The sequence below is a fragment of the Pogona vitticeps genome, chromosome 1, assembly GCF_051106095.1.
Source record: "Pogona vitticeps strain Pit_001003342236 chromosome 1, PviZW2.1, whole genome shotgun sequence".
Taxonomy (NCBI): Eukaryota; Metazoa; Chordata; class Lepidosauria; order Squamata; family Agamidae; genus Pogona; species Pogona vitticeps.
The window spans coordinates 269,885,564-269,910,651 of NC_135783.1; the positions used below are offsets into that span (position 1 = coordinate 269,885,564).

A 25,088-nucleotide genomic window follows, 5' to 3' on the forward strand; every position below is an offset into this window, starting at 1 on the left:
ATCATCATCATCATCATCATCAACAACAACAACAACAAAGCAAGCCCAATCAGAAGGTGTTGGGGGGATCACACCAAGCACACCAAAAAACATCACAGCACAGAAACATAACTCCCCAAGCCCAAACCCACCCTGCAAAACCCTATAAATGTACTTACTCAGAAGCAGAAGGCAGCACCAGGCAGTCCGCAGCCTCCTCCGATGCACTCTCTCTAACCGTTGGGGCGAAAGGGCTACAAAAAAGCAGCCTCCTCACTGACCAATGGTTAGCAATTTAAATTCCCCGCCTTTCCCCCCACCTTTTTCCTGTCGTAACTTGAAGCTCCATTCGCAAGTCGAAGCAAAATTTTGCGGCCGGAGCTGGTCGTAACTCAAAATGGTCATAAGTCAGGACGGTCATAAGTCGAGGCACCGCTGTACTACTTATCCACTCAACCACCTTTTCTACATAACATTAATTCATCCAACCAATGAAACACATGAAATGGACAAACAAAATAGTTTTCCATAAATTTGAAGCTAAATATAAAAAACGTATTGGACTATAATACCAAGTGGTCTCCTCCAGCCAGCAAACCATACACCACTGACACATTGAATTTCCCCCACCCACTCACCTCTTGCTGCTACCTGCCCCAAACATACACAGACACAACAAAATCGGTGCAAGAAGGTTGGAGGAATCTCTGGAACAAATTTGGGGCTGATGGTGGAAAGGGCCCAAGGTACCAAGGAAATGGAAGCTTCCACTACCCACTCCCATGATGCTAGATTCAGCCCCAAATCCCAACACCCAGCTTAAAAACAATAAAAAACAAGCCATAGAAGTTTGGCAGAAGGTCCTTGGTCTAGTAAACCATGAATCTAAATCATTTTCTGGGTTGTTCAGGGTCACTAACCTTTACCAAAGGGACAGGATTTCCTAAAGCAGAAGGAAATGGAATAGGCCATAAAGCTATATCCTGATACCAGGATAAGTCCAGATAGATCACAAAAGTTTTCAGTTCAGCCATGTTGAAAAGCTCACCATTTATATGTTCTGTTCCTTTAAAATGTTTATTTAAAAAAAGGAACTTAGCTCAGATTCATTTTTGTTGTTTTTGCAGCTGAACTGTAATGAGATATTAGCATATTATTACAGTATGTTCACATTTTAAATAATGTTGCTGATTTCACTAATCTGATCTTTTAAAAAATTATCTTTATTGTGGCATATTGATTTTGGACTTACTGTTCTAATGTTCCATTAAAAGCTCCTTCCTTTAGAATCAGAATTTAAACAAAGTCACAAAAAACCACTTAATATCTACCCTGTTTCCCTGAAAATAAGACCTAACCTGAAAATAAGCCCTAGTATGATTTTTTAGGATGCTTGCAATATAAGCCCTACCCCAAAAATAAACCCCAGTTAAATGAATCCCCACCCCTCCACCATTGTGCAGCAACCAGAGGAAGATGACATGATTGTATTTAAATAAATGTAGACTGTTCTACATGAAAAAAAAACACATCCCCTGAAAATAAGCCCTAATGCATTTTTGGAACAAAAATTAATGTAATACCCTGTCTTATTTTGGGGAAAACATGGTATCAGGAGGTTTTATTTACCATGATGACACAGTGAAACCAGTTTGAGTTATTGGTTTGCAATACTGACCAGCTGACGAATTATAATCATGCTGTCCTATTAGTCTCCTTAGGCTGGTTACAGCCTGGACATTGATACAGCACTAGTAAGTTATCTGGCTGTTCCAGAAATGTGATATATAGAGTCTAGGTTTTCTGAGATTCCCTGGTAGAAGTTGCTGAATGACAGCAGTTTGAGACTGTGGAGGAAATAGGTTCTTTTGAATCAAGTATTGCCTCTGAATTTGCTTCTGCATACCCATGATGCCTGTCTAACTTATTCAATAGCAAACAAACATAACTCTTTTAAACACACTTTAAGTACCTATACATCTTCCTCTTCAATGTGGGAGGGTGCAAAATGCAGACCAATTTCTTACTGTGAATAAGTGAGGTTTATGGCAGATCTCTTGTGCCTATTTCATTTTCATCAACCCCCACACACATACAGGGACACAAAGACAAAAAAAATTAAAAAACAGCCAGCTGCGATCAAGAATGCCTTTTTGTATAAATGGGGTAGGCATTCTGTATGTCTTTGAGCACAGATCATTATCTTAAGCATTTGGTAAAGCTTGCCATAGGAAATATTTTGTGCAGCTAGGACAGTAGGTTGAACAATGTGACTCTGAAGAAACAACTCTGCATTTCTGAGTCTCGAATTAAAATTACATACCTTGGCTCTTTGTGGCAGGTTCATCATTGTGTCTCCCTTGAAGTCATTTTTGTTCTTCCTGCATAGAACAGCTGTGATGATGATTATGATGATGGTAACTACAGCAATGGGTGCCAGCACAGCTGCAATGATCCATAGATTGTTGGGTGGGTTTTTTACCACAGCTAGAGAAATCAAGGGAAAAAATGCTTGGAAAGCTATTTAAAGACATGCTATTGACCCATCAAGCCCAGTACTATCTACTTCTACTAGAAGCAGTTTTCCAAAACAATCTTTCTGCTCATGGTATGGGTGTTTCTCCAGTTAAGGTGTTAAAAGTTTAAAAACATCTGCCAACTTGAATGTTTTTGCATGCATATTGGGCTCTGCCAGTCTTGCTATTGTCCTCCCCCACTAAACAACCACCACTACTATCAGTCACTGGAAAAACAGAAATAAAAACAACAACAATGTAAGCAATATCAATTCAAGCTCAATTTGTGGACAAGCCATAGCTCAGTGGTATATCATATGCTTGGCATGGAAAAAGGTCTTGGATTCAGTCTCCAACTAGAGCTATCTATAGAAGTAGATGTTACTTACTTATAACTGCAATTATTCAGAGTGGTCATTTGTGAATTCACAATAATGGGTTGTTCTACACCTGCACAAAAGCCCCTGGAAACTTCCAGAGCCTAGAACAAAGTTGCTAGCCTCCCGCCATCATGTAGCGCATGCTCCTCCACCTAACGATTAAGCCCAGTCCCCATGTCCACCACCGTATCAAACTCAACGAGTGACAGAAAGAGGGGAGAAGGGATGAGTTGTGTGAATTCACAGATGATCACTCAAAGAACTACAGTTACAGATAAGTAACCTGTCCATCTTCTTCATGGTCTCTGTGATTCACACTAATGGGTCAACAGTTGGTGAGATGTCATATCAATACTGATGAGATCACGGCTTGACCAAAGATGTGTCAAGTTTCACTCTATCATCCAGTCTATAGTGCTTGATGAAGGCCAGGGGCTGAGACCACATGGCTGCCTTCCAGATGTCATTCATTAGAACTCCCTCTAAAAAGGCTGTCAAGGCAGCAAGTGCCCTAGCAGAACGTCCTTTTAAGGAATGTTCTCTTGCCAACAGAGGATATCCAAAGCCATTTGGATATTCCTCTGTGAAGAAAATGATTGCCCTGCCACTCGCCTTGTTAGCAAAGCCAGAGTTCTGCAGCCATCTAGCGTGTTCTTTATAAATTGGTAGTAGGGCCTGGAAAGAAAGTTGGGAACAACAAAGCTTGATTTATGTGAAAATCTGTTACAACCTCAAGAAGGAAAGAGATCTCTGAAGATCTGCAAAAAAGGGAGACTAGCAGCATATGCTCCCAGCTCACTCACTCACTTGGCCAGTGTAACAGCAATCAAGAAAACTGTTTTATCTGTTAGGAGTCATAGACGCTGAGCAGAAGTGACCATTGGTTCAAACAGCAGTTTTGTCAACTGATGAAGAACCAAAGGAGGAGACCATTGAGGTAATTGGTACTCTAACATCCAGGAAGAAATTCTATAAGCCTTTGAGGAATCTTTTTAATGTACATTTTTTTTGAAAATGGTGAGTTTCTTTTCTGGTTCACAACAATGGCTGAGATGGAGACCTTCCATGAGGCATGAGACAGTCTCTTTTCTTTCAGGTGTAGAAGGAAACTTAGGACTGTCTGTTTTCCCACAGAGTTAGCAAACATAAATTTGTTCCATTTATATTTGTAGGCTTTCCTTGTGGAGGGCTTTCAGTCTTCAACCGGTATTCTGGATCATTAATGAATCTTCCACGGTGTCAGCTTTAGGGTTTTGAGGTCTGGTATTGTGCCATTTTGTAGGGATATTAGATATGTCTCCAGGAGCAGATTGTTGATGTTGTCCACCATGTTGAGAAAGCACTGCAAACTATGGTTGATGAGGTCACCAAAGTATTAGTATTGTATTTATGCTTCTCAGCATACTTCTTAGTGGGTTGAAATGCAGTCTTTCCCCAATATTTGTGTCATATGGCTCCAAGATGGTAAATGTGAGGAGGCACTGGGAAAAGACACAGGGCTATGTCTTCCTCTGATATGGAGCCCACACAAATTCTTCCTGTTCTTTTAGTTGTGCATTTAAAAGCTGCAGCATTGAAAAACAGACTGCTACTGATGCAAGATGCTTTCCTTGTTTGGTTATAGTCTTGGTCTTTTTCAGTTGCATCTTTTCCATGACAGGTCTCCTCCTTTCGATGCTGATGGAGTAGGTTTCCGAGTTGCCAAAGCCACAGCTTTTGGAGCTGAATAAGACACTCCCAATGCTTACAAAACCAAATCTTCTCGGATATCTGTCTGTCTGTCTGTCTGTCTGTCTGTCTGTCTGTCTGTCTGTCTGTCTGTCTGTCTGTCTGTCTGTCTGTCCCCCACATCACGACAGTGGAACCAGTTACCTCAGGGGTTGGTGAGTGTTCCAACACTGGAGGATTCAAGAAAAACTTAGATAATCACCTGGCTGATATGCTTTGATTGTTTTCCTGCATTTAGCTGGGGGTCGGACTTGATGGCCTCGCAGGCCCCTTTCCAACTTCACTTTTCTATCATTTTATGATCAATCTGAGTAGGCTCCACAAGAGTTGCTTTTGCATGGGTCTCGCAGACCAATACTGATAGTTCCATGGTCTCTTCCAAAATAATGTCAATTGCACAAAACGAAAAAACAGGCTAACTGCAAAAGGTAATGAAAAAACTACTCACACTGTTTTAAGTAGAACTGGGCTCTGGGACAGCCATTGAGAAGCTGCTTCACCGATGGCTAAAAGGAACTGAAGTTAACTGTTAGGCAGAAGGTAAAAGGTAAAGGTTCCCCTGGACATTTAGTCCAGTCATGTCCAACTGTAGGGCGTGGTGCTCATCCCATCTCCAAGCCGTAGAGCCAATGTTTGTCTGTGGATAGCTCCTGTGGTCACATGGCCAGCGCAACTAGACACGGAACGCCGTTACCTTCCCTCCGTGGTGGTACATATTTATCTACTCACATTTACATGCTTTTGAATGGCTAGGTTGGCAGGAGCTGGGACAAGCGACGGGAGCTCACTCTGTCGCGTGGATTTGATCATACGACTGCTGGTCTCCTGACCTTGCAGCACAGAGGCTTATGTGGTTTAACCCGCAGCACCACCACGTCCCATGTTAGGCAGAAGAGCATGCGCTAAATGTAGGGTGGAGCTAACAAGTATTTTCTAAGCTACAGAAGATTCTGAGAATGTCTGCACAACTGCAGAAAAACCCATACATGTAAACCACAGAGACCACAAAGAACATCTGTTTGAAACCCCAGGAAGTACCAGTCAATATAGACAATACACAGCTTAACAGACTAATGTGTTGACTTAGTACAAGGTATTCATAGTGAGAAGTGGCCTTCATAAGCAGTAGCAGGTGTAACCCTTGCCAGATTTGGTAGAGGTGCTCATTCCTCCCCCATACAAACTCCTTTGTAATACTAATTGAATGCTCTACTTTCTTTCAAAACTTTTAAGCAATTACATATTTGAATGAATTAGTAATAGAGCACTTACAACTGTTAAGTGACTAGAAATGAGAAAGAGGTGCAGGTCACTTATGACTATTTCCAGCTGGAAAAAGACTTAAATCAGTAATGTAATATAAATGCTTCTAGCATTAGCCAGAGAATATTGTAACAACTTAAAATAATTAAAAGTGAGAAAATCTGCAATATTTGAATAATTTATCATATATATATATGATAATCCTATATCATATATATAATTTTTTTAAAAGAACAATCTGTGTAATTTTAGCCTTGACAATGCTACACAGGACCAGCTTATGTTTAAAATTCAAGCCACAAGCTACTGCTCCGAAGATATACTGAGCTGGGTCAGACACAACGAAGATTGCAACTGAATAAATCAAGAAATGCATGAGTTTTAGATACCTGGACACTGTTGTTTTACCCTTCCCATCACACAAGTGAACAATCAAAGCAGGAATTGCAGTTAATTATAACTTCCCATTATGCCCAGACCAGGAATGAGGGTTAATAGCTTCCAACCAACACAGGATATGAAAGCCAACTCTGAACTAAGGTTTTATATTCTCCTTTTTTTAAGAAGCCACTAACTACAGTCTCCTGCTTCAGATGTAAAAAGAAACTCCTGTTAAGTAACTGTATCTTCTACATAGTTTGCTTGTGCAAAGAGGAGACTGAAATGGCTATATGCAGGTGCATATCATGGCTTATCAATATACTAATTGCCCAAATAGAATCATTATCTTCTAAGAAAGAAGCACTGGCTGAATTTCTCTTCCTTAGCATAGTACATTGTAACTTGGGTAGGCCCATTGAATCAATGAGGACTTGTCGAGTCAATTCTTCTGTAAGTTCCATTGATTCAAATGGGCCTATTCTAGTTGCAATGTACTATGCTAAATTCAGCTACTTTCATTGGTTGATTGCCATTAACGGACCAAACTTCGAAGACCAGTGCCCACAAATTCTCTTTCCCGACATTTTCAACAGCAAAAAAAGCCTGTTGGTCTATGGAACCATAGTGAAGCCATAGTATCTAATGATCAAATTATAGCTGTGTTCAGATGTAATGCTGAACCATGTTTTTCCTTTTTAAAGAAGAAGCCTAGCCACTTTCCCACCTCTGTCTCCTTATCCAGCAAAACAACAAAGAGAACAGAGAAGTAAAAGAAGTTGAACTGGCCATATGATGGAAAAATGGGATTGCTTGGAAAAATTACTTTTTTGGACTACAGCTTTTAGTCACAAAGTGCTTTTCCAACTTTGGAACAAATTTTTCGAAAGTTGCTTTGGTAAAAAAAAAAAAGTAATTTTTTCCATTACCTTTCCTTAGACCATATAACCCACAGAAACCCCCCAAATAAATAAAATGCAATGAAATGAAATTCCAAGCTATGGACATTGGAGTCTACACAAAGAGTAAAAGAAAATACTGCTTGCATGCAGCCCCGCCTTCCCCTTGCGCGCACACACATGTGGCAGAAGAGAAGAAGCCTGCATGCAAGCACATAAATACATTTGTATACCCTTCCCAGTTCTCACTGAGTCCCAGGTGATCCATGCAGATCACCTGGGGAAGCAGTATTCCTCAGCTCCCCTTCTCTGTCATTTCTGGGAAAATTCCCAGAGAGTAATATTGTAATTAATATATAGTTTGATAAAGTACATGATATAGTGCTCAGAGAAAAATATGTCTCATCAGCATTTATAAAGGTTACTGCCCTACAATAGATGGGACTTGCAGATGGGAAGCTACACATTGAATTTCTGTAACAAATGATCACAAGGTTTATGATAAAATATTTAAAATATGGGAAAAACAGAGAAACTAGTTCTTACGATCAGCTTGTACTTGAACAACGTATCCCAATGTCAAGGCCATCCTTTGTGAATCAACGGTGCTCAAAATTTTGGCAGCTGTTGTGCCCAGCAAAGGCTTGCCATTGTATAAAGTATAATAAGTTAACTCTGCAGGCTCCTTGGGACCTGGAATCCGCTGCATTTTTACCATCTTTTTTTAAAATGACAACAAAGATAAAAGAAAAGAATTACTTCTAGAAATGCCAAAAATCTCTGTAGCAACAGGATAAAATTCGTACACAACAGGCTGGAAAATTAAATCTATAGTCTCAGTTAAAATCAGAGGATACATAAAAATCCAAAATAACAACATTTTGTGCAGAAAAATCATAAAGTTGCTCCAGAGCTTAAGAAAGTTACTTCTTTAGTCTGTAACTCCCGGAATCCTCCATTTCTGTGCTCCTATAATTGCAGACTTGGAAATCTGTTAGTTGCACTCCCAAGAAAAAACTTTTCAAGCTCTGACCAGTTCATACCCCAGAGATTAAATAAGATTAAATAAATGAATAACATTCCAACGTATTTCCCAAATTTCCACTCCCTGAATAGCTGACTTACTCTTCTAACAAACTCTGCATTAAACCTAAGTGATTTGCAGAATATTTCCCTAAGTAGTCTCCAAAATGCATTTTGTGTCGTGGCAAGTCATAAACACATCCAACAGTAAGGGAACTTACTTAGTCTTTTAGCTCCTTTACACAAGCATCTTTTGTATAGGACACTCACCATTGTCTTAACAAAATGGGGAAACATAAGGAAGCAGAGAGCAAACTCAAGATATCAACAATTGGAAGCTTTCAGTACACGGATTACATAAAAAAAAACAGAACAATTTGTTTTATGTAAAGCACATGGGCTTCAGAATGCCCCCACAGAGAACAATGTGAGCTTCTACTTTTGCAACATTAAGGGGGAAAGCATCCAGTTGAGTTGGGGTAGATAAAGCTTTAAAACAATCTGTCTTATTCTTGATTAGAAGAGAACAGCAATATTTTTGAGATAGGAAGGCCTTCAAACAAAAATAAGCCGCAACTGTTACAATTCTGCCCCTCTCATAGGGGTCTTCCATTCAGTTTCTGGAATATAATGACACACCTTACACAAAGATTCTAAGAAGAACAGGAGGAAATCAGAATGCTTTCTTTTTCTTCATCTTAAGGTCTTATTAGCTACCTGCACAGTGTAGCTGCCAACTGTAGTGGCTCGTTTAAATCGTCTTCCTTGCTGTTGAGACATCAGGAACAGTGGTGCTAAACGCTGCTCCATTAGTCTTGCAAAACTCTGGTTATTCACTCCCAACAAAGTAATGTCAACTCCCTGTATAACTGCAGGAACAGAGAAAAAGTAGCAATAGACGAAGGATATATTAACATTACAGCTTCAGGCACATGTATAGTTACAGAACTCAGAAGAACAAACTGGGTCACCTAAACCTACAGTATGCCTGCAAAACTCTTTTTCCTGAAATCTGCCAAGGAGGCAAATTCCACACGTTCACCCCCTGGGGGTCAGCTTACTCCAATATTGAGCTGTTCTTAATGTCGGAAGTTTCTCATAATATTTAACCTAAATTTGCTGTTCTGCAGTTTAAATCCCTTTGCTTGCTGACCTCATCCTCCTTTATAAAATCTTGTTAAATATTTGAATTGTTAGCATGCCACTTCCCTTAAACACAGTTTCTTTAAACTGAAAAGTTTTAACACGGCCACTGTTCTTCACTATAGCAAAAGTGGTGCGCGTGTGTACACACACGCACACACGCACACACACGCACACGCACACACACGCACACGCACACACACATACAGATGGAGTCTGAAAATGTTACTTGCTTAAACTCCCCAAATCCTTTTTAGACAGGCTTTTAACAGCTATTTGTGCTGTTAAGAATTCCAATTTTGGGTTATTGTTTTATGTTTGCTTTAATCTGCTTTTAGGGTGCTTTAAGAAGTTTTAATTACTTTAATATATAAAATTGTTTTTAATGTAATAGTTTATAGTGCTTTTAACTGGCTTATCTTTTAATAATTTGTAAGCCACTTTGGATAGCATAGCTATCCAAAGGCATCACAGAAATAAAATAGATTAAATTAATAAATAAATAAATAAATAAAAATTTTCCCTAGCAACCATTACCCTGATTGATGGAAGGATTTTGGAATTTAAAGCCTCCAAAAACTAAGCTTCCCAAATTCTGCACAGAGAATGTGGCCCAAAGCCAACATCAACCATCATGTTATCTAATCCAGCCTTGTAAAGACCAGGCAGGTAAGGACATTCTCACAGACAGCTATTTTTGAAAATCAACGGAATATGAAAACAGAAAACTGTTTTCTAGGAGATTGTCGGAAGGAAAGGATTCACAAACAGTCAATGAATGGACTGCATGGAGATTCCTGCAGAAAAGAAGCTCTTTGAGTAAAGACAAATCTTGAGTCTGTCAAAGAAAGGACTTGGTGCCCTATTTACACCACTACATAAGCAGGATTAATCAATTTTAACTTGGGAAATGGTGTTTGTGGAAGGAGTTCCAGCTAAGATAGAGCCTTCAAACCAGATCCTGCAAGCTTTGACTCCCCTACTAATAAAGCTTAACATTAAAATACAAACGGTATGAAAGTTTTATACCATAGCATATGAAAGCTATGCTACTGAACAATCCTTGCTTTCCCAGAAAGTAAGAAGACTGAGGGGAAAAGTGATATTTGGGCCTTTGGAGGCAAGACAGCATTTTCATAATATTTGCTTTATTTACAAATACAGGAACAGAATGTAAAATCAAGGTGCATGCTGCTTCTTGTTACATACTGAGGTAAACAACAAAGACTCCAACCAGGTTACAGACTTGCTAAACGATCTATCAAATCCACAGAGAAAGAGAAACAAAGCCCTGTTATCACCTTAGATGCCCTCAGCTTCAGCTTGTTCTGTGCTTCTAATCTCTGTTTCAAACTTGTTTGTCTCTCCATCACATCTTTTCCATCACAAAGTATATTTGACTTTATGAAGGGGGAGATGTTACCTTTCCAGATGTCATTTCCATATTCTGAGATCCAAGGATATTGCCAACTGCTCTTCCAAACACTGGCCCCATTAGGCAGTCAACCACCAACAATTACAAGCTATCAATAAGGCTTCTGCTTAAAGAACAACTGGAAAGCAGCTGAGCCCAAAAGAACAACTAACGCAAAATTTCCTAAATCTACACATTCCCATTAGTTCCTTACAATTTTCTGTTAGACTAGTGGTTCCCAACCCTTCTTCACTTGTGCTCCCTTTGGCAGTCCATTTCCCTAAATTTTACCCTTCATATTAGGGAGTTGGGGGCTAGTCTTCAGGCTGCTTCCTCACTGCCTCTGGTAGTGTGCATGAATGCACAAGCATGGGATTAAAATATATAATGAATTTTGTCCCAGTAGGAAAGGAGGAAAGGAGAAGGTGGCCCAAGCGGTGGAACAAGAACAGATGCTGCCTTGGAGCAAAACCCAACTGGCTGACCGCTCATGCAGTGGCTGGGGAAAGAAGGAAGACGCCGAAGGGTTTCTCACTGCTTAGGGTATTAAAAAGCGACTTACGCTGTTGACATACTTGTCTTTTCCCATCATTAATCAATATTATTTAGTACCCCTAAATGTCCTGGGAGTACACATAGCCCAGATTGGGAATCACTGTGTTAGAGAACTATGAACTGATTAAGGGAGAGCAATGAACTATTTAAGGGAGATTCGTCATTGGCTTACATGAAGTTTTATCACATGCCACAAGTTTAAGACCAGCACATAGCCCAAAAAGGATAGGAACGGATGGTTGTGATCAGGCAAGGAAGATTCATATTACATTTTTAAAAAATAAGATAATGCCAGTCACATCTTAGTGTGCATGTTTATGATCTGTTTGTTTCCTAGACCTTGGTGTTTCTCTTCTTAAAACTGTTACACATGAGTTTAGAAATTTTTGATAAGAAAGGAAGAACTGTTCAGATAATTACTTAACAAATAACTGCAAAAATCACAAGCCACTGAATGTTCCACTAGCCAAACTGGAAAAAGTAGAAACCCAACTCACATTAGGAGCATCAAACATGTTCTCACAAGCCAAGAAAAAAATATGGGAAAAACAGTTGGAGGAATGTCTTCAAAAATCCAGAACTTTACCTGTAACCACCCAATAGTCTCTAGTGGCTTCTGAAGTATCCAGATTTGGGTATTCCAAAGCTTCAGATTAAAAAGAGAGAGAGAGAGAAATATTTACACTACAAGAAGCAAATATCTTAAAATTCCTACACTAATTTTCACAACTCAAAATAGAGAAAAACATCACTTAATAAGCTTTGTTTACTGATCATCATACCTTCAATATATACTCACTATATTTGAGATATACCCTGGAAAGTAACTGAGGCTGAGACAATGCAAAAATAGGTTTAAGCCACTGGCAATCGTGCGGCTACAAATATTGTAAATAAATAAATAAATAAAATAACCATATTTTGAATGGTGTATACCTATAAGTAATAAAAGGCAATTAAAATGTCATTTTAAACTACTGGATTCAAAAGTCCATCTACAATGACTGGTTTGTTTATAGGTTAGAATGTATAATACATATGGCATAACATTTGGAAGCAAACTGCCCCAAGTTAAGAAATCACTATAGATATTACTTGTTATGCAGAACTCAGGTTGTAACAGGTACTGTATGTCTCTGATAATTTTCTAACCTGATGCAATTATTTTCCAAAAGTTATATCATTTGACTTATACTTGCATACGTATAAAATTAATAACATTTTGCCCACAGCTGTCATTATAAGGAACTTACCCCATTACTTCTTTTATATATATGTATGTATATGTATATGTATATGTATATGTATATGTATATATATACTGTATGTATATATGTATATGTATATGTATATGTATATGTATATATACTGTATGTATATATGTATATGTATATGTATATGTATATGTATATATATATATGAATGACTATATGCACACAAATAATGTGTACAGATATAGAAGAAATTGAATGTTTTCATCTCAAAATATACTGTTGAGGTTTAGGGCCTTGATATTGGACAGGATCTCTCCCACAAATTAGGTTACCCATCCTTCTCTCTCATTTCAGTCTTGATTTTAAGAATTGACACTCAAGGAGTCCAAAACAGTCAATACTAGGAATCAAGCTTTTTTGGTCATGGCCCCTTCCTTCAGAATAATCTTCCAATAGAATTTTACCAAGCATCACCCCTCTCATTTTTGAATACGCTATTAAGACAGAATTATATAAAGCTGTCTTCTACTACTGAATACTGACCTGAGCTGTTTAAATGGATTTTAATTTGTATAGCTCTATTTAAAGGTTGGTCCGTTGCTTTTAAATAGCAACAGGACTTATTGTAATTTTGTCTTTTTAAGGTTTTTTAACATTATTTTTTTTTTCATATGATTTACTGTTAAGTGTGAACTGCCCAGAGAGTGATAACGCTAATGGGATGCTATAGAAGTTAAACAAACAAACAAACCAACAAACAAACACTAATTCCTCTAGTAATTTATTTATTTATTTATTTATTTATTTAATTTATACCCCGCCTATCTGGCCCACCGGACCACTCTAGGAGGCTTCCAAATATAAAATCAAATAATAAAACATAGACAAATACACAATAATCAAACAAGAACAGCAGTAAAGATAAAAAGGAAAAGTAAGAAAAAATCAAGAGTTGGCTGGAGGGAAGGCCTGAATAAACAGCCATGTTTTTAATTGGGTTTTAAAGGTGCCCAGCGTGGGGGCCGCGCGAATCACCGGAGGGAGATTGTTCCAGAGGCGAGGAGCCACCGCCGAGAAGGCCCGGTTTCGTGTCTTCTCCTTCCGGTTTTATTATTTTTTATTATTTTATTATTTAGTAAGGTTTTATTAGGAAAAACATTATAAATGGAACTTGGCAAACTACCCTTTATTGTCTGTACTATAGGTATTTTCTGTAACAAAATCTTACTGCATCAACATAAGCAGTAGTCTTAGTAATTATGAAGGAGTCACTACAGTTCAAGGGGCAATGGAATGCTTTGGAAGGAGACACTTTATCAAATACATTAAAACCATACAGCAGCACATTTAAAAAGCTCCAATATTTTTTCCAGGTTCATATTTCCAAAAGACAAATGATAAATATGTTCTGGAGGTTTGTGAGACAGCATATAAGCAGACATCATTCTTTGAATAGCTAGGAGAACAGTAGCTGGAAGCAAAACAGTCGTGGGGAATGGCATTGCTGCAAGGAATTTTGGGTGGGATTCATCCTCACCCCTAGGAGTAAACTTAACCTGCTCTTGTATTTTGATTCTTCTTTTCATTTCCACCACTACCACCACCACTTCATTTTCATTTTATTTTATTTATTTATTTTATTTTATCTATACCCCGCCTATCTGGTCATTGCGACCACTCTAGGCGGCTTCCAGACAAATAAAAAATAACATATACATATACCGAAATAAAAATTATAAAACAACAAACAATAAACAAATTCTTCAAGATGGAAAGATAACAAAGGATAAGTGAAGAAAGAAGAAATTAAGTATTAGCTGCATTGAAATCAATGCAGAACTGAATGGGCAGCCAATGCAATGCGGCCAAAGTAGGAGAGATGTGATGGAATTTTCTCACTCCACTAAGGAGTTTGGCCACCGCATTCTGCACCACTTGAAGTTTCTGCATAAGCCTCAAAGGTAGCCCCACGTAGAGCGCATTACAGTGATCTAATCTTGAGATTACGAGCGCATGCATCAAGGTAGTGAGCACCCCAACATCAAGATAGGGTCGCAGCTGAGCTATCTACCAAAGGTCAAAGAAGGTGGTATGGACCACCAACACCACCTGAGTTTCCATAGTGAGTGGCGGGTCCAGATGGATCCCCAAGCTGCGAACCCCACTCTTGGTGGCAAGAGTCACCCCCCCAAAAAGAGTGTTTCCCAAACCACCTACTGTGGGGCCGCCCACCCTCAGGACCTCCGTCTTGTCCGGGTTCAGCCTCAGCCCTTTCATCTTATCTCTGGCAACTTTTAGGAAGACTGATATCCTCACTTACATTTCTTTGACAGTTTCTACTGTGCTCACACAGCTCATAAAACTTTCCATTTCAAACTATAACTCCCATAATCTCCCAGTCAGTATAACCAGCAGTCATGCTGGCTGGATGTTTATGACATTTATAGTCTAAGAAAACGTCATTTATAGTCCTGAAAAACATCATTGTGCAGTGTTTGTTAAAAGCTGCATTGACACGCGAGGTTTGAAGAAAAGAAACATGAAGTGTCATTCATGCCATGACCTTTGTCCATCACATGGTCTATGACTGCCTGAACCGGACTCTATCAGTTATACTTCTAAAAGGGCGCTGTTGAGGATTGAGGCTCCTATAACTTTGATAGCTCTGACTTCGCGAGCAGTGCCATCCTTCCAAATGCACAATGTGTCTCTTTTGCTATATCATTAATCTTATGGCTGACAACACAAAATAGGTGCCAGAGGGATTTCAAATAATAATAATCTATCTCTTTTTTTCAATTACAGCAATAAATCTAATTCTTTAATGAAAAAAGATCTGCCTTTATCAAGAAAACTTCACCCCAAAGACCAAACAGCCTCAATGTCAAAACAATACTACTCGGTAAACTAAGGGCATATCCAGATGGGGGAGGTTGGAACAGTCTGGCTTGTGCTTAAACACTTCTCACCTATATTGTAATCTATTTCATCTCTCATTTGAGTGATCCTTCCATCCACACTGATTCACGTTTTTCCTCCTGTGAGAAGGGTCCAGACAGGTATTTGATTTGCTTCAATTTCTCCTCCTTTCAATTAATGACACTCCTCTTCCCACCCACTTCACCTAACCATCATTCAGTGGGACATCATCTAACCACACCTCTCCTAAAAACGTCTTTGCATTTTTTGCATATGCATACCACTCGCTTAGCTAATTCATTCAAGACTGCTGCATCTCATTCCAATACTGCCTCTCTCCTACAGCCCACTGTTCATCCCCCCCCAAATTCTGGAGTTTTAGAAAATGATCTGGAGCAGAGTGTTATGGTGTTGTTGCTAGCACCACAGAGGGAGCCCTCCACACTGGAAAGCAGGAAAGAAAGGCCTAATTTTACTGGCACTGGATAACAAAGTTTCCCACTGGATTTGGTGCCATTTTGGTGCTTTAGGCTATAATTTCCATAATTTATTTTATTTATTATCTGTTTGTAAAATTTGCATTGCTTGATATAGGTTTTTTTTTTAAAAAAACCCTCTAGCAAGCTACATTAAAATGCAGATCTAATACAGTATCAAAAGAATGATACATACAGTATGATACATTTTGTCCTATGTATGTAAAGAATGATACGTACACAGGACAAAAACAAAAACAAAAAATTATCCCTGAATACTGGCCATGCAGGCTACAGATTTATGACAACTACAGTGTGGAAGGCACCAGGCTGTGTACCCCTGATTTATGCTCTCTGTAGCTCAGTAAGCCCCAAGTTCAAAAGCAAATAGAGCAGAATTTGCAAAGGTGTGCATTTAAAACAGAATAATGCAAAAGTATAAAGCATGTAAATGGTGAAGACCGTGATTCTCATAGAAATGCCTTTGAAACCTCCACACGGGTTACTGTTCCCAGCCGTAATCGGCAAAAGTGGCTCATCCTGTTTCAGGTCTCCACTGGCTGTTTGGAACATGGAGTAGGGGCATGGAAACTTGTTGTGGCAGCTCTAGACTTCATAATTCACATTGCTATGCATTATAGTCAGGGCAAGAATGAGATCCAATGTGGGGTCGGGGGGGCGGGGAGACGGATTTAGTAAATCCAAGACTCTGGTCCCCACAAAGCCATGAAAATCAAAGTAAAACATTGGGTCAGTTACTCACACTTGGCCTGATCAAACTTTCAAAATTATTGTGAAGATGAAGTCAGCAGGAGCCCCTTAAGTTCAGTGGATGAAAAGCAGGACAGACATGCAACTAATAATTTCCCTTGGGAAGAACACAATAGGTATTTCAGTTGCAGGCCAATTCCCAGCACATACATCAATACTAGGGCTGATGTAATGACTCCCACAATACACAGTGATTAGAACTTCCTTCCTTATGCCTGTAGACTTGACTCCTAATTGACTGTAACCAGGCTTTGTGTGGCTGGGATTACAGGGCAGGACTTAGCAGGTCAACATGTGCAGTCTGGAGGCAGCTTTTAGTCTTGGCATCTCTCATTTTACAAATCAAGCATGGGAACCTATGAATACATAATCATCACTCAGCTGCTCTGCTTAGTCTACGAAGCTTTTGATCACCATGGGACTGGCTGGTTTATTCTTACTCTCACAAGACACTTCAGAGAAATATTTCATGTAACCACTAGCCAGGTAGCTAAGGGGAAAAAAGGCAGGATCATGAATGACTGATTTTCAAAAGGTGCTTTAATGTTTGTGACACATTTCGCACCACGTCAGCTTTTTCATCTCATATGAATGTCTCTACAATGACACAAAGATGTCATTTTTAAACTGTTACATCCTGGAAACAGTTATTAGACCAAATAATGCTCAGTAGGTTTCAGTTCAACATAAAGGAGTACAATTTGGCTCAACCTCAAGGTGTTTTCCCAGAGCATGTTTCCCTCAATGCATGCATTTGTGGAAAAATGTACAGTATATACACCTTACGACTACAACAGTCTAAAAAGTCTTCCTTGCTGCATGTGCTTCCTCCTTTGCTATTTCAACTGCAGGGCTTGGAAATGTTACTTTTATAAAATACAGTATTACATGTCCCTGAATCCCTCTGCCAGCACAACCAGAGACATAGTTATAACTGATAATTTGGCACTCAGTGTGGGCATGCCCTTTTTTGCAAGAGAAAAGTTACGACACTGGACCACTTTCTACTCTTGGGAAGCTGCCATTCATTGCACAATCAACAGGAAGAAAAAAAAACAGACAAGGCTGTTTGACAAAGGCTATGGAATACCTGTCCCCACTCGATCCATGAGGTAAGAAAACTCACAGGTTTTCGTATTATGCCCTCCATCCTTCAGAACAACCTAAAATATTGGGGACCTCAAGTATGTAAAACAACACTGTATCCCCCTCTCCCCAAACATATTTCATTTTATCCAACTGGTATTATTTTGAGAAACCCTGGACCCATTTCAGTCGGGCTTCAGGCCGCGCCACGGTACATAAACGGCATTGGTCGCCCTGTACGATGACCTGCTGAGGGAGGCTGACAGGGGCAAAGTGTCTCTGTTGGTCCTCCTTGACATCTCAGCAGCCTTTGATACCTTCGACCACGGTATCCTCCTGGGGAGGCTCTCTGAGTTGGGAATTGGTGGCTTGGCATATTCCTGGCTCTGTTCCTTCTTGGAGGACCATCCCCAGAGAGTACAGCTTGGGGAGAGTGTTTTGGCCCCATGGAGTCTCAATTGTGGAGTTCCACAGGGGTTGATTATCTCCCCAATGTTGTTTAACATCTATATGAGGCCGCTGGGTGGGGTCATCAGCGGGTGTGGAGCCTTGTGTCACCAGTATGCTGATGACACCCAGCTCTACATCTCCTTTTCTCCAACTGCAGGAGATGCCGTTCTGTCCCTTCAGCGCTACCTGGAGGCTGTACTGCAATGGATGCAGGAAAATTGGCTGAGGCTGAACCCAGACAAGATGGAGGTGCTGACGATGGGCACCCCCACAATAGGTGGTTTGGGAAACTCTCTTTTGAGGGGGGTGACTCTGGCCACCAAAAGTGGGGTTTGCAGGTTGGGGGTCCATCTGGACTCGATGCTCACTATGGAAACTCAGGTGGCACCGGTGGTCCGTACCGCCTTCTTTTATCTCCGGCGGATAGCCCAGCTGCGACCCTATCTCGATGTTGGGGTGCTCATTACCTTGGTGCATGCACTTGTAATCTCAAGATTAGACCACTGTAATGCACTCTACGTGGGGCTACCTTTGAGGCTGATGCAGAAGCTCCAAGTGGTGCAGAATGTGGCAGCCAGACTCCTTAGTGGAGCGAGAAAATACCACCATACCTCTCCCAGTCTGGTCACATTTCATTGGCTGCCCATTCAGTTCTGCACTGATTTCAAAGTGTTGATGCTTACGTATAAAGCCCTAAACAGTTTAGGGCTCGATATTTGATGGAACGCCTACTCCAATCAAGATCTACCCATATCACTCGATCAAGTCAGGAGGTGAGGCTGAGGGGCCTGACGCCGAGGGAGGCTCGAAAAGAAAAAACAAGAAATCAGGCCTTCTCGCCGGTGGCCCCTCGCTTCTGGAACAACCTCCCTCCAGAGATTCATGCGGCCCCATCGCTGGGCATTTTTAAGACCCAACTAAAAACCTGGATGTTAAAGCAGGCCTTCCCTCCAGTAAATACTTAATTTCTTTCTTCTTCACTTTTTCTCTGTTACTCTCCATCTTGAAAAATTTGTCTACCATTTATTGTTTATTGTCTTATATTGATTTACTTTTCTTGTTTTGGTATTTGTATATGTTTTCCTTTTATATTGTCTGGAAGCTGCCTAGAGTGGTCGCAATGACCAGACAGGTGGGGTATAAATTTAATTAAATTTAATTAATTAATTTTAATTAATTTTAATTAAATTTAAATAATGTTATTTGATTTTGCAAAGAATTTTATCAAAATGGGAAGGTGGTTTGCAGCAGAGATAGGTGATAGGTTTCATGCCCCCCCTTTCAAACTACTCATAAGGAGTTTGCTTGCTTGGGTCAAAAAAAAGAAGCTGTCTGACAGCAGGCTTTTCCTAGGAGGTTCTAGAAAACAGCTCATTGCCTGCTCAAGCTAGATTTGTGATGGGGCCTGGCTTTCCTCTCTTCAGAGGGCTCTCTGGTGATATCCACAGCTGGCCATGTAATTCAGATACTCTTAATTCCCCTTTGTGTCTCTCCTGCTCCCTTTCAGGTCTCCTCTGCTCCACAGCCACCCAGACTACCCAGCTGTTATACTTTTACACGGAATTGCTCTATCTTCCCCTCCTGAATCTGTACTCAACTTCCTTGGCCAAGGTGACCAGGGAACTTGTTTCAGAGTAGTCATCAAATGCTGCCCCACCACAACTCCAATGGGATACCTTTCCACCTCTTGTTCTTTTCAGCAAACAGTAAGTCCCAGCAAATTACCACAACCGCCATAAACAAATTCTGGGTCTTTGTCCAACCATTTAATGAAGGACTACAGTTGTGAAACGCTTTTGAAGTCCTTATAAAAATGAGTATTTCATAGTTGTATGAATCACATGCTTCCCCCTGCCCCACATATGCACTCAAAACAACATTTGCCATGCTAATCTAGGACTCTTTTAAGAAAGGAAGAATTGCATTCTCGAATACAAGGAAGAATTATTAGCCAAACACATGGATGAAGGAAGCATTTGTTTTGTGTGAAAAATAATGTATTTAAAGCAGGGCAAAGCTGTGGTACGTACATAACAACAGGTATGTTTCCAAGGGATGTTTCCTGCAAAACACAACTCACAAGCAAATAGTGAAAAGTGTAAGAGATCCTGAAGGATTACCTTCGGCGATAGTCAGAGGTGGGTAGGTGAGATAGAATCCCACCAATTCTGCTGAAAGATGATTAAGAAGGTTGCTTGACACTGTGCCATTTAAGACTGTACTTTCATTTCTCACCACATAAAACAGACTGACAGACTGAGAAATATTTGAGGTGTTCAGAATCTGAAAGAAACAAATAACAGGTAGTTTCATTTTCATTTGTTACTTTCCCCATATAATGCCACATCAGTGCAAATGACAAAGGAAAATTTTAATCATGCTGTTATTGTAAAACGTACATGCTTGTGGGTGTTTTAACTTCTCAACTAGATTATCCCGTTTTATTACTGAATGCAGGCTGGAGGGAACATTTTTCACTTTGGAAACAAGAGGGTACATCCAGAAAGTTGTCATTTCAGAAGCTTCTGTTCCAACATTTCAGAAGATGACACAATTTAAAGCTTTTGGGCACTTTAGTCTACACTAGGTTCCCCGAGCTGATGGGGAAAAGCACAGGACAGGTATAATCCATATCTTGTTCATAATGGTGTGCTGTGGAAGAAAGTTTTCTTCCTTGCTCTCAGCTTTGTCTTGAAATACCTAAGCAAGAGCAGAAGATGCTCTTTTCTAAGCAAGCATGATGCATCTATCTCTATACTGTACTGATTCCTGTTGGAATGATCAAAATTCACATTTCTTTTACTACATTCATTATCTATTTCTTCTTATCATACCTTGGAAGCACATCCTATATCTGCATAATACTGGGTATGTGAGAGGTATTTGATAAGCATGAATATGAAAGAATTTCAGCCACTGATCTAGTTTCTGCTGTCTTTTAAATGACGGTCCCTGATTTTTATTCATTGTGCTCCCCCATCTGTTCAGAGAATCATAGAATAATTGGGTGGGGCCTGGAAGGCCATTGAGTCCAACCCCTGCTTAATGCAGAAAATGTTATTACATTTAAATCCTCATGTCAAAAATGTGTTGGATTGTCAACTGTGCAAAGTAGAAACAAGGTGAGAGAGGCATTGGTACACCAAATCCTCTGAGAAAGTTTAGAATTGAAAAGGAAGTGGATGAGGGAACGGGCAGGAAAACTACAAAGGACACACACCACATGTTCCATGCACAGGTGAGTCACAACTTCCTCCATCCACACAAAGTTCTGAAGTGCACCAAACTGAAGTGGGGGAAATGTGCCTATCTTCACAGTAGTGCCATCTTCTACAAAGTAATGCCATGCCCACACAAATTGTCAGATGCTTACAGAGCGTTTTAGGCAGGTCAAATGCACGTGCATTCAATTTGCACTGACCTGCAGCAAATATCTAGGGCAGACAAGGCCTCCATCTTTTTTTGAGGTTCATAAGAAAAGCAAAAGAGCAAGGATTATTCCCCTTCATATTCTGAACTCGAAGAGAGTGCCATAAATTATGGTAGGCACTGTACACAGTATAAAGAACACAGGTCCCTGCTTACAACTAAAATATTCTTAAGTATCAAGAAGTTTAAAAAGTGTTTAGTACCATTAAATAAGAGCTTGGAATGTTACTTTTCTGAAATACAACGATGAACTATCCAGCCTGTGGCCCTGGCCACAGTACTGGGTTGTTCTTTTATGAGGGAGTGGATATATGTTGAATGATTCCCTGTGTGGTGTAGTGGATAGAATGATGGATTAAGAACTCTGGAGAAGAGGGTTTGAATCCCCACTTGGCCATGGAAACCCACTGAAGGGGTGAAACTGGTAAAACTATTCCATAAATATCTCACTTACCTTGAAAGCCCTATTAGGGTTCTCTCTATGTCAGTTTCAACTTGACGGCACAGAACACATATACTGTATGCATTTGTTGAATGTGGGATTCTGGAAATTGCAAGCCTGGTTTAGGAGATGAAGAAAGTGTGGCCCCCAAAAAGTAAATTTTCCAAGCTCTGGACTGCAGACGTGCTACCATAATGAATTAGAGAAGCCATTAGCTCCCTTGGTAAAATGGAATAAATATCACTATCAATACTGTATTTTTCTGTGTATAAGACACCCCCACTTTTCTAACCCAAAATTGATTTCTTTGTGAAAAGTTGCTTTCCCCCTTGCAAAAATTGGAGGGGGAAAGCAGTCTTTTGCAAAGAGAGTGTAGGGGAAAAGCACTTTCCTCTCAAGAAAGTGAAGGGGGGGAAGGAATCACTTTCCCCCTCCACTTTCTTGCAAGGAAAGTGCTTTCACCCTCCACTTTCTTTGCAAAAAGCTGCTTTACTCCTCCACTTTTTGCAAAGAAAGTGGAGGGGGTGCTTTCTCCCTCCACATTTTTTGCAAAAAGTGGAGGGAAAAAGCAAGGATCAAAGCGCTTTGATCCCTCCCCCCTCCTTATTTTTCCTCTAATTATTTTATGAAAAAGTGGCATTTTATACACAGAAAAATATGGTAAATATCATTTTCCTCAGTATTTCCATGCTTCAGCTGCAGTATTTTTACTTTCAATTATCTTTTTTTCTTAATAAAATTGTTTACACTGAGTTTCCTCTGCCTCTGATCTACCAAGCCAAACACAACATATTTGCCAAGTACAGCAGCCTACAGGGGCTTCGAACAGCTCTCATTCTGTTGCTTTAAAGGAACTATAAAAATGATTGGCCTGAGGGTTGTACAAGGAAAGCCATAATACATAGTTAATGGTCTGCATTCCACTTGGTGGGATACCATCTGCACAAAACATCCTATGGGTGAGGTTAGAAAAGATACAAATTCCAAAAATATATTTTGCCATTTACTTGCACTGCTAATAATTTCTAAAGAGCTATGAAATTTTGCACAGAGCTGCTGCTTTAGATCCAGCGAAAATGCCATACCAAATGACTGTTAGGGGCATAACGACATACATTTCTAATACATGGACACAGTTTACAATTTTGTTTTATTCTAGTGTAATTTAAATTAAGAACTATTATCAAAGCTACTAAATATATACATATTGAAGAATATGCCACATACATATCTCCATGCACATAAATTTGGACTGGACAAATATATTTAATGTGTTACTTATTATTACTGTACTTTTCAAGCACTATGAAATCCAGGGAAAAAAAAAGAATGAACACAGGATGCAAGATCAGTCCTCTTCACTAACTATGCTGTTAAATAAAATCAACTTAATCTAGAAGGAGTGCCAAAAGAGAATAAAAAGCAAGAAGAAGAAAGAGAGAGGGAGAGAAAAGGCAGAGACAAAGAACTTTCACCTGAACAGTTAACTTGCTAGTGGTGTTGAAGACTTTTTTCTCAGCATCTTGAAATGCTTTCTGCAATCGTAGTTCCATGGTCTGGACAAATATGCATGACTGTATGTTGTCCGACTGGCCCACAAACTGCAGTTCTGGATGAAGAATAACCAACATGTTAAGTGAGCATGCATTTTCTGTTTTGCTTTCAAAAGACTGCAATCCTGTTCCTGCCTAAGAGAAAATAAATTCCACTGAACAGAATTTACTTCTGAACAGGCATACACAAGACTGCAGTACAAAAGCTTTTCAGAATCCAGCACAGGAAACTGTTGTAGCATTAAATAAGCTGTAATAAGATATTTGCTTTACTACTATGACAACGACGATGATGATTGATTGACTGATTGATTTAAATACCAGAATATGTATTTAAAATATTTTTATCCTACCTTTCTTCTAAAAAAGAAAAAAGAAACAGTGGTGGCAGCTGCTGCTGCTGTTACTACTACTACTGCTGAATAATCTTAGAACTGTAGAGCTGGAAGGGACCCATGCCAACCACATGTGCATTAAACATGTGCCTCATCATCACATGTTATGACAGTCATAGCAGCAAACAATCTGTCAGAAACCTCTAAAATGATTCTGACAATATAAAACTGGGTGCATAGCACTGAGGATCCTTTCACGGAAAGAAGAGAATGGGAAACCATTTCTCTGGTCTTCACTCTCACATAGAATCTAAGGCCTCTTCTCCATTTACTTATCTTTTGATGTGATACTTGTGAGAGTGAAGAAAGCTTTCTGCTTCACACCTTTTGTTTTAGACTCATAAGTAAATTAAACCAAATGTTGTCAATCCATTTCTGAAAACTTAATCACCAAAATCCTGTTGCTTAGCATAGTAAATCCACTGAATTACTGGGGATCTGGTGAGTCAACTCTTCCATAAATTCAAATGGGCCTACTCTAACTGCCACTTGCTATGCTAAAATAAGTCACAGCTAGAGTTGGCCCATTTGACACAATAAAACTTATGGAGAATTTTACTTACCAAACCCCATGGGCCTACTCTAGTGTAGCTTACTACGTTAACTACCCAAAATTTGGTCATTGATTAATATTAAGTTAAGCAGCAAAATTTCATTATCAATGGACAGCCTGCATTGGTTCATCTGCATTGGGACACTCCCGCCAAGGATATAAAATAAATTGGACTATGCAAATGAAGTTTTTAATCGCCATTTAAGATTAATACTGTAGGTTATAGCTGCTTCTCTTCAGAGATGTACACTCATGACTTGCCTGTTTTCAGTTGAAAGTGGTAAGCTGGCAGTGGGGTCCATGGCAAGGCTAAGACAGCAACAGAATGAAGATTTGGCACGTGTTCCTTAATATCCGAAGTGGCATTACTAACACCGTAAGCAATCAACATTTCTATAACCACAGCAGGTATGAAAACCAGTCTCTCCTGAGTTACATAGTAACCAACTGTCACATTGTTTGATTGTTCCAGGATTTCAATCTGGAAAAAAAAGGACACGGGAAAAACAGCATTCACCTAAA

At 39.6% G+C, this 25,088-nt stretch overlaps 1 protein-coding gene across 6 annotated transcripts in view; it reads right to left on the reverse strand.

Moving 5' to 3' along the window:
* The window catches only part of KIAA1549L (KIAA1549 like), a 234,456-nt gene that overhangs the window by 97,392 nt on the left and 111,976 nt on the right, over positions 1-25,088 (reverse strand). For all 6 annotated transcript variants that reach the window (XR_013540902.1, XR_012082440.2, XM_072985815.2 and 3 more), the window contains exons 5-11: positions 24,828-25,047; positions 23,541-23,674; positions 20,315-20,477; positions 11,865-11,924; positions 8,884-9,035; positions 7,690-7,861; positions 2,303-2,466 (exon numbers count right to left, since the gene is read on the reverse strand). Coding sequence is in view for 4 of the 6 variants with exons in the window: in XM_072985815.2 (XP_072841916.2) it covers positions 2,303-2,466; positions 7,690-7,861; positions 8,884-9,035; positions 11,865-11,924; positions 20,315-20,477; positions 23,541-23,674; positions 24,828-25,047 (1,065 nt within the window). In the remaining 2 variants the exon portion in view is untranslated. The remainder of the gene's footprint in view (positions 1-2,302; positions 2,467-7,689; positions 7,862-8,883; positions 9,036-11,864; positions 11,925-20,314; positions 20,478-23,540; positions 23,675-24,827; positions 25,048-25,088) is intronic.